Source organism: Oratosquilla oratoria, chromosome 41 (assembly GCF_046742065.1).
Source record: "Oratosquilla oratoria isolate Oo_2021 chromosome 41, ASM4674206v1, whole genome shotgun sequence".
NCBI lineage: Eukaryota > Metazoa > Arthropoda > Malacostraca > Stomatopoda > Squillidae > Oratosquilla > Oratosquilla oratoria.
In genome coordinates, this window is record NC_134817.1 from 37,502,100 (window position 1) to 37,514,599 (window position 12,500).

General features: G+C 41.5%; 1 protein-coding gene across 5 annotated transcripts in view; it reads right to left on the reverse strand.

Moving 5' to 3' along the window:
* Positions 1–3,512: 3,512 nt before the first annotated feature.
* LOC143021235 (nucleoside diphosphate kinase homolog 5-like) overlaps positions 3,513–12,500 on the reverse strand; it is a 73,383-nt gene continuing 64,395 nt past the window's right edge. For all 5 annotated transcript variants that reach the window (XM_076178609.1, XM_076178610.1, XM_076178612.1 and 2 more), the window contains one exon: positions 3,513–8,840. In XM_076178609.1, coding sequence (XP_076034724.1) covers positions 8,662–8,840 — 179 coding nt within the window. In that variant the 3' untranslated portion in view covers positions 3,513–8,661. The remainder of the gene's footprint in view (positions 8,841–12,500) is intronic.

The window sequence follows — 12,500 nt, forward strand, 5'->3', positions numbered from 1 at the left end:
TTCCCCCTTTCCTGTCCCCCTCCAAAGGTCCCAGACCTCAATTTCCTTCCACTCTTTAGTCCATTTCCACCGCCCTCCCTTCATTCTTCATTTTTCCCGCCAAATCTTTGAAAGTCGTTTCACTGTTCTGTTCGAGAAGGTTCCTCACCCACTCTCCTCCTCATCCGACCAGAGTCCCTTTATATAGAGTTGCGACATACGACAATTGACCCAGGGAGCCATTTTGTGGCCAAATCATTTTCGCTAGCGCTTACTGTTTGTTATCGCTATTGATCCTTCGAACCTTGTGTGTTTGTTCACTGAATATGCTAGGCTGCTGTGTATTCGAATGCACCAACGGTTCCTTTATACGCACAGTTGCGACAATACGCCGCCATTTTGTGGCCATTCTACAGACTGTACCTACCCACAGTCCTCCTATTGTACCTCTTCTTTCTTGTTTTTCTCTTACTTTTCAATATTTATCAAATGTCTTCATGACAGTGCGACAGTGCGACAGCAAACGTTTTGGTCCACTATGAGGTCTGATTCACCAAAAGAAAAAAGAAAAAATGAAATAAAACAAATAAATGAATAATCAAATGAATAGGTAAATAAGTAATAAATGAATAATTAAATGAGCAAAGAAAGAAAGAAGCAAACAAACAAAAATACGGACAGGTAAATAAACAAACTAATCATTCATTTGACGGAGACTACAACACAGTGCTGAAGTGTTTAGGCGAACCTAAAAACTTCGATCCGTGCTGCATGCAAATGCCTCTTCAGGAAGTTTCCAAACTAAGCTTTGATCCTCCCTCCCCGTCCTCCTCTTTGTCAGTCGCTCCGCAATTCTATAGTCCCATTTTGATCCTTAACTTCGGACCCCCTCATTCCTTCTGTGCTCTGGTGCCTTCATCGGAAGCGTGCTGGTCTCGTATTCGCTTGGTTGTGGGTTCGAATCCCGTAATCCTCTCCGATTCCTAGGAATGACCTACCCCACTAGTCCCAAAGCGCATAGTGGAAAGGTGACGGCTTTGGCCGTAGTTACTCAGCGCCTCCTGGTGTAAGCACCCCCCACTTTCTTCGTTTTATAGTCAGTATTCTCGCTTTGTAGGTCAGCAGGTCGTAGGCTTGAAGTTGCACGAGATCTCATGGAGCTGTGGTCACTGCTTATCAAATAAAAACACAGTTTGTCTGGGATATATAGTTTCCATTGAAAGTCACTAAACTTTCAATTGCCACGTTTTTTGTTATAATAATAATAATAATAATGATAATAATAATAACAATAATAATAATAACAATAATAATGATAATGATGATAATAATGATAATAATAATAATAATATACGCAAATATATATGTACCTAGGTCTGTCTCTCGCCAGCGTGTTCAAGTAACTAGAGAAGATTTACTTCTTTATTCCCTCTCTATTCTCTCCAGCTCTCTTATTCCCCCTCTTCTTCCTTCCCTTTCATCAATGGAGGTCACACTTTTTCTTTTTCCATATCCCATCCATCACAGAATTTCTGCAGCTTCCTTTTCCTCGGGCAAAAGTCCTTTCTCTCGCTGCATTTCTCTCCATTCCTTTCTTCCTTCAGCTTTCCCTTCCATCACTCCATCAACCTCTCCCACTCCCTCTCCCCGCCCATCCGTTGTCTCCCAAATCTTCGCTACAGCCCCCACCCCCTGCCCACTTCCCCTTTTCCAATTCTCCCAATTTCTGCAATTTCCTCTCCTGTTTTTCTCTTCCTCGTTGTTTTTCCCTCCTTCCCAGGGTCCGTCCCCTACCCTTTCCTCCTCCCCTCCCTCCCACTCATTCTAATTTGTTTTTCACCCCTCTTCTTTTTTAGTCCCCCATATTCCTCTCTCTCTGTCTCATTCTCTCTTTATTTATGTATATATTTTTCTACGTATTTATCTCTCCTTCCTTCAGTGTGTGCGCGCGCGCATAGACTTTTCGTGTGTGTTATATCTACCCGATTCATGTTATAAACATTTCTTATTGAAAATGCGCTGTTTTTCAATCAAAGTCAACTGAATCACAGTTCACAGATTTAAACATTTTATGGTTAATGAAAGCCTATGATATATTTTATTCAACATTTATTTTATGCAATAAAGAGGCCACATCTAAGCTTAACTATACCAGTTGTTATGTATTATGAATATATCAAAGCCAGTAAACACATACGCTTGCCTACACACGCGAATGCATGTGCAATTGTGTACAAATGCATACGCGTGCGCACGCACCCATACACGCACACAGGCACATACATCACATATGCGTACGCGCACGTTCCGCTCGTGTGTGTATACTGTATATATATATATATATGTGTGTGTGTGTGTGTGTGTGCGTGTGTGTGATTCACCATGGTCTTGGATCACGTGTTGGACTTATGATCGACAGCTATTTCCCTCCTGGAAGAGCTCAGATCTCATATGACCTAGCTATGGGTAATGCTGTGACCTTACACGCACACACGCACCCAACTCTCCGCCCACGAAAGTTGGAGTAACGACTCGAAACGCAGCGATACCGAAATTATTTCAACCCTGGGCAGGATTCGAACCCGGACCGCCGTAGTGACAGCCGGGGACTCTACCAACCGCGCCACCGAGTCGTGTATATGTGTATATATATATTATATATATACATACATATCACAAACATGCATACATATATGATTTGTGATTACTATATGAAACATGTGGTTACATACAGAAGACATGTATACTCCTGAATACAAACATTTGCAACGTACTGCACGCGTTTAGGATAGCTATTTGTTAAATTTGAGATGTTTTCGAACATGTCTGGGTTCATCTTCAGCGATGAAGACAAAATGGCACGGATGTGTACTCAAGAAGAAGCCAGACGGATTTATATAAGTAATCAATTGGCGATCCTGCAAAACTGCAAGAAGGACGTCAAATAGAATCATCTCCCTTCCGCCAGTCTCCGAAACCCGTCGACATCCTCACCTCTATCTAGAGGTGCAGCCCCGAGGGGCTGACAATCGGTCACCAGGCCTCCTCTTACTACTAAAAATAGGAGCCAGGAACATCAATACACTAATCCAACGTAATCCACAGTCCGTATTTTTTTTTTATCCTCCTTACGGATCTGTGGGATGGCCTGAGGACCGTTGACACCCATAGTGGGGCCGCGGGTTTCCAGGCAGTACAACTTGAAGCAACAATTATCATCATTATAATGTTTATATATACACATGTATGCATGTTTTCATGTAGTATGTATGCATTTAAGAATGTAAGCTTGTATTCATATTTGTTTGGGGACATGAAGAAACACGGATGATAATCATGTGTACATGATTTTATATATATATATATATATATATATATATATATATATATATATTATATATACATATATATATATATATATATATATACATACAATATCAATGAAAAACAAGCAGCCAGACAGGTAGATCAATAAACAATTCAACTTCTCTATGTGCATGTATGGTTTGCACATCTGCCTATTTTTATTTACTCTCTAAGATTTACGACTAGAAAAAATACTATAACCATAACCATCTATATAAATTATATATTTATTATGTAACTCCTTACACATTACAATAGTTTTAGTGATTTACACTTTAACGTTATATGAAACATTATCTGCAGCTTTGCGACCTTTACAGAAACTATGTAACGACAGTTTTACAAATTCTTACGTGAACAAGGACGGAGAGCAAAAGCGAGGCCAATGTGGGCATGCGCAGTTATATTTCCACGCAAGAGGAATCACTCCAAAAGCAATGTACTCCTGTTACAATGTATAGTAGTACATTCTGTTTGTGCTGCAGTGAGCATGGTTTTTTTTCATGTGCAATTTTGTTTAGAACAACTAGTGCTTCTGCAGTGTTGGTGTTATTGTTAGCCTGCAGAAGCGATGAATAAAAGGCGGCTTGCATCCTGAGTGTATGGCAACACCATTCAAGTATTCTGAAGACGTATCTGATAATATAACCGATTTTGCCAGGTACAGGAGCCTGTTCAGCTTGCAGGCCACGTGAATGGTAACACAAAAATAAAAATTGAAATAAAGTATTATAAAATATAATAATGTTAAAAAGAAAACCATCCAACTGGATTAAGCTCATCACCTTACCCCAGTGTTGGATCGTCATACAGATGGCATCATCGAGTGTCGTGTTTGACTTCGAGGCAAAGAGGAAAAAGCAGGGTGGTACAGTAAACAGTCTTCTAAAACATGAGTGGATGACAGGTGGTGAGGCCGGAGGTAGAGCAGCTTCCACTGACGGGTTTTGTAATGCCAGGTTCTAGATGAAGTGTCTTCAGATGATCAATGGTAGCACATCTAATTTTCCAAGGATTATTGCTGATAGATTCTACATTTAGCTTGAAGAATCGGGTACGGATATTAGACTACCGAGGAAGAACATATGTCGAGTAGTGCGCATGCGTTGAAGACCCAGGATTTGAATCTCACACAGGCCAACATCGCGATGCAACTCAATGACGTGATGAGACGAAAGGCATCAGACCAACTGTTCTGCTGGGACGTCCATCACGCTTCCACCCGTGAATCAGAAAATGGTGGATGCAACCAATATAACCATGAAAAATGAACTGATGCCAGTGACATTATTCACCTGTTACCGATGAAATGAAAAATCAGGCCGTTATTAGCGATTCACTTACAGTATTTCAATGATAAAAATCTTTACTCTCTCACAGTCGTGAGAGTTGTCACGTATGGTGCGTACTATATATATATATATATATATATATATATATATATATATATATATACATATTCTAAATTTGGTTTAAGTTACATGTCTTTTACTGAATAAATATCACGAACAACTTTTAAGCCAATAGTTCTAAGCATGTGTGTGAGTATGCTCATATGTATGCATAGATACATGCATGAATGTATGTATATACAGCTGTATGGATGTATCTATAATACGGACCATAGTGATCAAATACACTGTTAAGTAAAGACAAAGGAAGACTAGTAAGTAAAGCCTGAAGCTTCTCTGTCCTAACGACCTGGAACTGTGGATGGGATGAAATACGCTGGACGTCTGACACGAACTGCGTTGATGCCGCCAGTTATGACTCAAGAATTAGTGATCTACGACAACGTGAGTTTTCGTATACCATAACATTATTATACATCGGTGTTAGTTCTTAACAGTATGAGAAACAAACTGGTACCACTTAAACTGTTGACGGTAATATGTCAGTAATGCATCTTTATAAGTAATTATTCTATTGTCAGTGTTTTGAGTAATGCGTGGGTGAAGATAATATTATTAATACCTGTCTGTGAGAATAGTATGACGCAATGGTATTAGTACTGTCAGCTACTAAGAGCATCACAAAAGCAATGACTTAAAATACTGAGTGTTGCTACTGGTATAAAACAACAACGCTGATGTCACGAGGTTGATGTGGGTAATTCTACTGATATCAAAAAGAAGTAACGACAGATTAAATAATCTAAATTACATCAATGTTAGACTAAATGATAAAAGACGCTCGAGACATAGAAATCAATGTACTCGTAATTGGGTGTTTTGATGTCCACTGAAGACTGGAAACGTTGCTTCGATAATTGCTGGTGTTGTGGGACTTATTTGGCACTTTGGGTAAATAGATCTCTGGATCTGCGACAGAGACGGTTAACTCCTGTAGTTGTGGTTATTGAAAACACGATCAATCTTATCCCTTTTGCGACCCCAAATGCAGCTTAGGAATCATATTACTTATTGACAGTGAACGTTGAAGGAGGAGGAACTTGGGAACCCCGGGCACAAATGGTTTAAAGCCATCTCCACTCGCCTTCTGCACCAGTTCGATCAATCCACTCTCTCAAGAGCTAGTGACTTTCTTCCCGCGAACTTCATCTGGGTTTGCGAAGTCAACGGAAGGCCTTCGTACTCGAAAAGTTGACAGTCTTCCTGACGGAGGCGACGTCGACGATTTGTCGGGCGCAGTGAGGAACCTTTCCCAGCCGCAGGACATCGAGGAACTTCTCGAAGTAGCTGGAGCAACGACAACACACGCGACAGCACGACGGAAGTCTGGCATGAGATTCGCACTAGTGTAATCAGACTCTGACGTAAGCTATTTGTGTACATATTATGATTTTCTCAGCTGAATAGAGGGGAAATGCCTCAAATTTAGAACATGAGCTGAAATATTTTACTCAAATGTGATTTAGATATGATATTTAGGGTGTTTACCAGACCCAATAGGTAAGGAATTTTGAGCCAGAATATGCCTGACAATTTGCGTCAGAATACGTCACACAATTTGCGACGGAATCTGTTCGTTGTGACAACACATTTTCAGCACTGGAACATTATTTGCCAATCTGGTCTGGGTTAGTGGGGCCAGGCGATTTTGTTCAATTGAAGAACAAATAATGCATCCCGGAAACTGGAAAAAAAAATCAGTTACTACCATTCCTTGTGAATATTTTCCCCTTGGCTGAATAAAATCACCTAACGACAGGTCGAATAGGTGTCTCACACAGCGAAATGGTCAACCACATAAACCGTTCAAACTCCAAGGCAGGCAATCAGCAATGACAGCTGGATGTCCCATTCACATTGGGGTGGGGTTACCTATGAAATAAAAAAAATGTGAGGGACGCGGGGGAAGAAATTCGCGCTAATCAGATTGGTGCCCCCGCGAATATAAAAAACTCGCGAAATACAAGCACGATACGAGTTGGGCATGTGATAATTAGCCAGTGGGGTGGGCCTGGATCCGCAACAAACGCTGAACATACTTCCAATTGCAAGCTAATTTCGTGATGCATTGCCCCAAATTGAATTGTCTGAATGTAAATGACAATTTAAAAAAAAAGAGAGAGAGAATACCTGTTATTTTGTGTATTGAAAATATATTGCTGTTACTAACGCCACTGGATTAGAACAAAAACGTAATATATATGTTTGATGCTAATTCGAGTTTTGGCCACAAGGGGGAGAGAGTCAATAGCTAACCTCATCCATCCTGATTTTGACCAAGTTACCTTCGCAGAGGTGATGATGACGATGATATGGTTTAACGTCACAAACGCCCTCTTATCGGAAGGCTAAGATGGTGCCCCTTACAGAGGACTTTGAATGGTGGAATTTAATGACCCATGCCTTTGGTTCAACTTTGCCGGTGGCAGGGTTGGAACCGCTATCCCCTCGGCCTTCTCCGATAGAAACGACGCCCTAACCCGCTTGGCCAGAGGCTGAAGTCAAGGTAAACATACACCATTATTGGAGAGTGTGTGTGTCAATGTATTTACCTCCGCGATTTTACCTTGACGAATTTCACAGGAAATGAGTCGTACTAATTGCCTCCCGTCTCTATTTTTCAAGCTCAAAACATGAAAAATTGCTTTGACCCATCTGAATGTGCATGTGTGTGTGTGTGTGTGTGCGCACCTAAACTCATTTTGCGCTTTATAGTCACTATATTGGGGACTTTAGTGACACCCCTACGGAGCAGACCTACGCAGTATAATACTTCTATGACTAGGGACCAATCTCCAACCAATTACACACATATAATTTATAACTTGCTTACGCCCTTCTGTTGCCACTTTAAATCTCACCCTGACGACAACTCCACCTTCTCGAGGGGAATAAAAGTGCATAAAAGAGCTGGTCAATCATCCCTTTGCTCAAAGGTTAAAGTAAATGCTTGTTTTATCGTGATATAAATCTCTGGCGAGTGTAGTTGCCGCTTCGTCGTGTTCTGTTGGGTGTATCTCCTTCGAGCCAATACATGGAGAGATAGTCTGGCCCGACACACACACACACACCCACGCACACCTAATCGTATTTGCCGTCTTGGCGAGCATTGTGGAACTACATTTGCTTCCTAATACAGTATACAAAGCGACAGGACGCCCCCCACCCCTCCACCCTCTCTCTCTCTGCTGTTGATGTTGATGACGTAAGCACTCGCTCTTACGCTACTTCCCATTCCAGTCCAGTGAACTTCGATTTTTTTGTTTACTTATCATTTTACAATTTTTTAATTATTTACTTATTCATTTTTGCCAGTATCTCTTGTCACAGGCACCGTCAACTGTCACGTCATCTTGTCACCTTCACACATAAAATTCGTCTCAATTACCACACCATAACCATCATCACTGACGCGTTGGAAAATCGACTTCTCAATCTCTCTTTTCATGGTCAGTGAAGTCCACTAACCTAAATAATTTACAGATTTTTACGTCTCAAATATTCAACAATTTTATTCGGCTGAGGGATACGCCTCAGCAGTCTCGTCCCATTGCTGGTTGAAAAAAAAATTGTTTGGTTACAATCCTAATTAGAAAAAAAAATCAGCAACTGTTTTACGATAATGAGGAGATTAAAACAGATCACAACATGGCGTTTCGTCATAAGTTAGTGGTCCGGATTTTTTTCTTTCTTTCAAAATGCAATTTGTAACTCGTTGCAACTCATCTTCAATGAAAATTTCCCATTTTCAATTTAAAATATTACTGCAAGTCCAGTTCTCCTTCAACATAAAATGCAACCGATCAACCAACAACTTTTCCTTCAGCAATCAACCCTTAACAGAGTTCGTGCAAGTTGATGATCACGTGACCACTCCATTCCCAACACCTGCTCCAGCTAACCTCTACTCGTCTACAGCTGGTTTGTTTGGGTTGTTGACCATCAGCCAATCGGCCAGCCAGACGATCGGGTCTTCTGGGCGGACCTTGCAGAGTTCGGTGAGGGCGCGAACCAACGTCGGCGATACGGCGTAGCTTAGGTACTCCTTGGCGCCTTCCCCCGTCAACACCGGCTCCAGGGTCACTGTCAGGAAGAAAGGGGAATCAAGAAAATAACATCATGAAGAAGAGAGAACACAGGGAATTAAGAAAAATAATACATCACGTAGAAGAAAAAAAAACAGGGAATCAAGAGAATAATAATAAACCACGAAGACGAAAAAACAGGGAACTAAGAGAATAACAACAAACCGCGAAGAAGAAAACTATATCGACTGGATTTTCTTGACAAACCCCTTCTCATCCAAGAGGAGGAACTGGAAACCTTTAGAGAAACATATCCAGACTGGCCCCCAAACAATTTCCTTCAAGATCCTCACAAAGATCAAGTCACGAGGCGTCAGCTAGAATAGAATCAATAAGCATCCCATTGCAGCTGCCACTCTCCCCGCCGCCCGCCACGATGAGTAAAACAGTGTGACATTAACTAGAATGAATACCACACAGCGCGTCACCGCAACGCGTATGGAAGGTAGAAGGAGGGGAGGGGGGGGGGTCCCCATCCGTTCCGAGAAGGGGCGGTGCCCTATCTGTCTTAGCCTGGTGTCATAATCTCCGGCGACGCCGTTGCGGCTTGTTGTTGGTGAGTCACTAGACTCGAAAGGTTATGAGAGTTTCGTGTGTGTGCGTCAGTGTGTGTGTGTGTGCGTGTGCGTCAGTGTGTGTGTGTGCGTCAGTGTGTGTGTGCGTGCGTGTGTGCGTCAGTGTGTGTGTGTGTGTGTGTGTGTGTGTGTGTGTGTGTGCGTCAGTGTGTGTGTGTGTGTGCGCGCGCGTCAGTGTCTGTGTGTGTAAGCGTCAGTGTGTATGTGTGTGTGTGTGTGTGCGTCTGTGTGTGTGTGTGTGTGTGTGTGTGTATTCACCTTGGTCTTTTTTTTTATCACGTGCTGGACTCGTGATCGACAGCTATTTCCCTTCCGAAAGAGAGCTCAGAGCTCGTATGACTGATCTATGGGTAATACTGTGACCTTACACGCACACACACCAACTCCCCGCCCACGAGAGTTGGAGTAACGACTCAAAGCGCAGCGATACTGAATTTTTTTCAGCCCTGGGCGGGATTCGAACCCGGACCGCCGTAGTGACAGTCAGGGACTATCAACCGCGCCACCAAGTGTGTGTGTGTGTGTGTGTGTGTGTGTGTGTGTGTGTGTGCGTGCGTCAATGTGTGTGTGTATGTCAGTGTATGTGTGTGTGTGTGTGCGTCAGTGTGCGTGTGTGTAGCAGAATGCACCTGTTTTATGAAACTATTTTAATTTAATTTCCTTTATCGAAACAAATCCTGAACAAATTCAGAAGAAAATATGTAACATAAGCAGCAACCTCACAAATCAAAAACAAGAAACGGAGAGATATGCGGGACTCGAACCCAGAACTAAGCGAATAAGAACATAAGAACATAAGAAATAAAGGAGACTGCAAGAGACCATAAGGCCTACACTAGGCAGCTCCGTATCCATCACCACCTGTCATCCCCATCCATAAAGTTGTCTAATCGTTTTTTTAAAACAACTGATAGTTTCAGCGCTTACTACATGGTTACTAAGTTTATTCCATTCATCGACCACCCTATTAGTAAACCAATTCTTGCCTATTTCCTTCTTAAATCTAAATTTGTCCAGTTTGTACCCATTACTGCGAGTCCTGCCCTGTTGTTTTATTATGATGACCTTGTTTGCATCACCCTTGTTATAGCCTTTGATCCACTTGAACACTTCTATTAGATCACCCCGCACTCTGCGTCTTTCCAGAGAGTGTAAGTTTAGGTGGCTAAGCCTCTCTTCGTAAGGCAAATTTCCGAGTCCTTGTATCATTTTGGTCATTCTTCTCTGTACTGATTCTAGTGAATTTACGTCCATTCTGTAGGACGGAGACCAAAACTGTACTGCATAGTCAAGGATGGGTCTAACTATCGCTAGATAGAGTTTAATAATTACCTCTGCACTTCTATTCGTTACCGTCCTAGCAATGAAGCTTAATGCTCTGTTAGCTTTATTTCTGGCGCTAATACACTGCTTCCTGGTTTTAAGGTCCGGACTCACCAGAACTCCCAAGTCCCTCTCGCACTCAGATTTTTCTAAAAACGTGTTATCTAAGTTGTATCTATTTTCGGGGTTGTGTAGCCCTACGTTTAACACGCTACACTTAGAGATATTGAAGTTCATTTGCCATTTCACCGACCATGTTAACAGCTTATTAAGGTCATCCTGCAGAATCTGGGCGTCGTCTCCTGACCTAATTAGGCGTCCTATTTTAGTGTCGTCCGCAAACTTACTAACATCACTATTTAACCCTTCGTCTAAGTCGTTTATATACATAATGAACAACAAGGGACCCAAAACCGAGCCTTGGGGACCCCGCTAGTAACATTGCCCTACCTAGATTTTATTCCATTTATGGTGACCCGTTGCTTTCTGTTACTAATCCAAGCTCTAATCCATTCTAACACTTTTCCTCCTATGCCATGGGCTTTGATTTTATTTAGTAGTCTCTGGTGTGGCACTTTGTCGAACGCTTTGCTAAAGTCAAGGTAAATAACATCGTAATTTTCATTGTTGTCTGCCGCCTTATATACCTTAGTGTAAAAGGATAGAAGATTAGTCACACATGACTTACCCTTGGAGAAACCATGCTGTGAAACACGAATTAAATTATGCCCTTCGATGTGTTCTCTGAGTCTATTTACTATTATTGATTCAAGCATTTTTCCTATAACCGATGTCAAACTGATTGGCCTGTAGTTGCATATAGACGATCTATCTCCCTTCTTAAAAACAGGAACAACGTTTGCCTGCCTCCAAGAAGTAGGAACAGAACCAGTGTCTACCGATTTATTGAATATTTCAGTTAACTGGTCGCAGATTTCAAATTTACACTCTTTAAGCATTCTTGGAAAAATTTCGTCTGGACCCGGAGATTTTGTAGCTTTAAGTCTGTCAATCTGCTTGACTACTTCCTCTTTACTAATGCTGATATTAGTTAGACTACTTTCTTCATCCCCTCTGAAAATCGGATCGCAGTCAGGTACTTTATCTAACCTCTCATCAGTAAATACCGATAGAAAATAATTGTTAAACTCCTCACTCATTTTTTCTTCCGATTCAATCATGACATTTTCATCGTTTTTAATTGGTCCTATTCTTTCTTTATTTTTTGTTCTATAGAGGTGAAAGAAACCCAAAGCTTGACTGGCAACCTTGATTTCATAATTACGTTTCGCTGAACGTGTATTCCTTTTAACCAGCTTTGCCATTTCGTTATATATTGATCTAAGGTGTGATTACCCGTTTTTCATTTTTACGTAAAGTCCTCTTTTCATTCCGATCTCATGTTTCAATCTGTCCGTCATCCATTTGGGAGTATTACTATTTTTCCGTATTGACTTTAGGGGGATAAATGTATTTTGTGCATTAATAATTAGATCAGTTAGATTGTTATACATGTCATTTAAATTACTGACCTGACTGCTGGGCCCTCGCCCCCAATTGACCTGACCTGAGGTATGCGTATTACCCTCTTTGACCCAGACCTGACCTAAGGTATGCTTCTTACCGTCCATGACCCACACCTGACTAGCCCCGCAACGAGAATCAAGAATGTCTGAAACGTCCGCCTGGCTTTTCGTATTCAATTTCAAATAGGTTTTTATATTGTCAAAGTTTGCTTTCCTGAAGTCTGGTACTTGAAC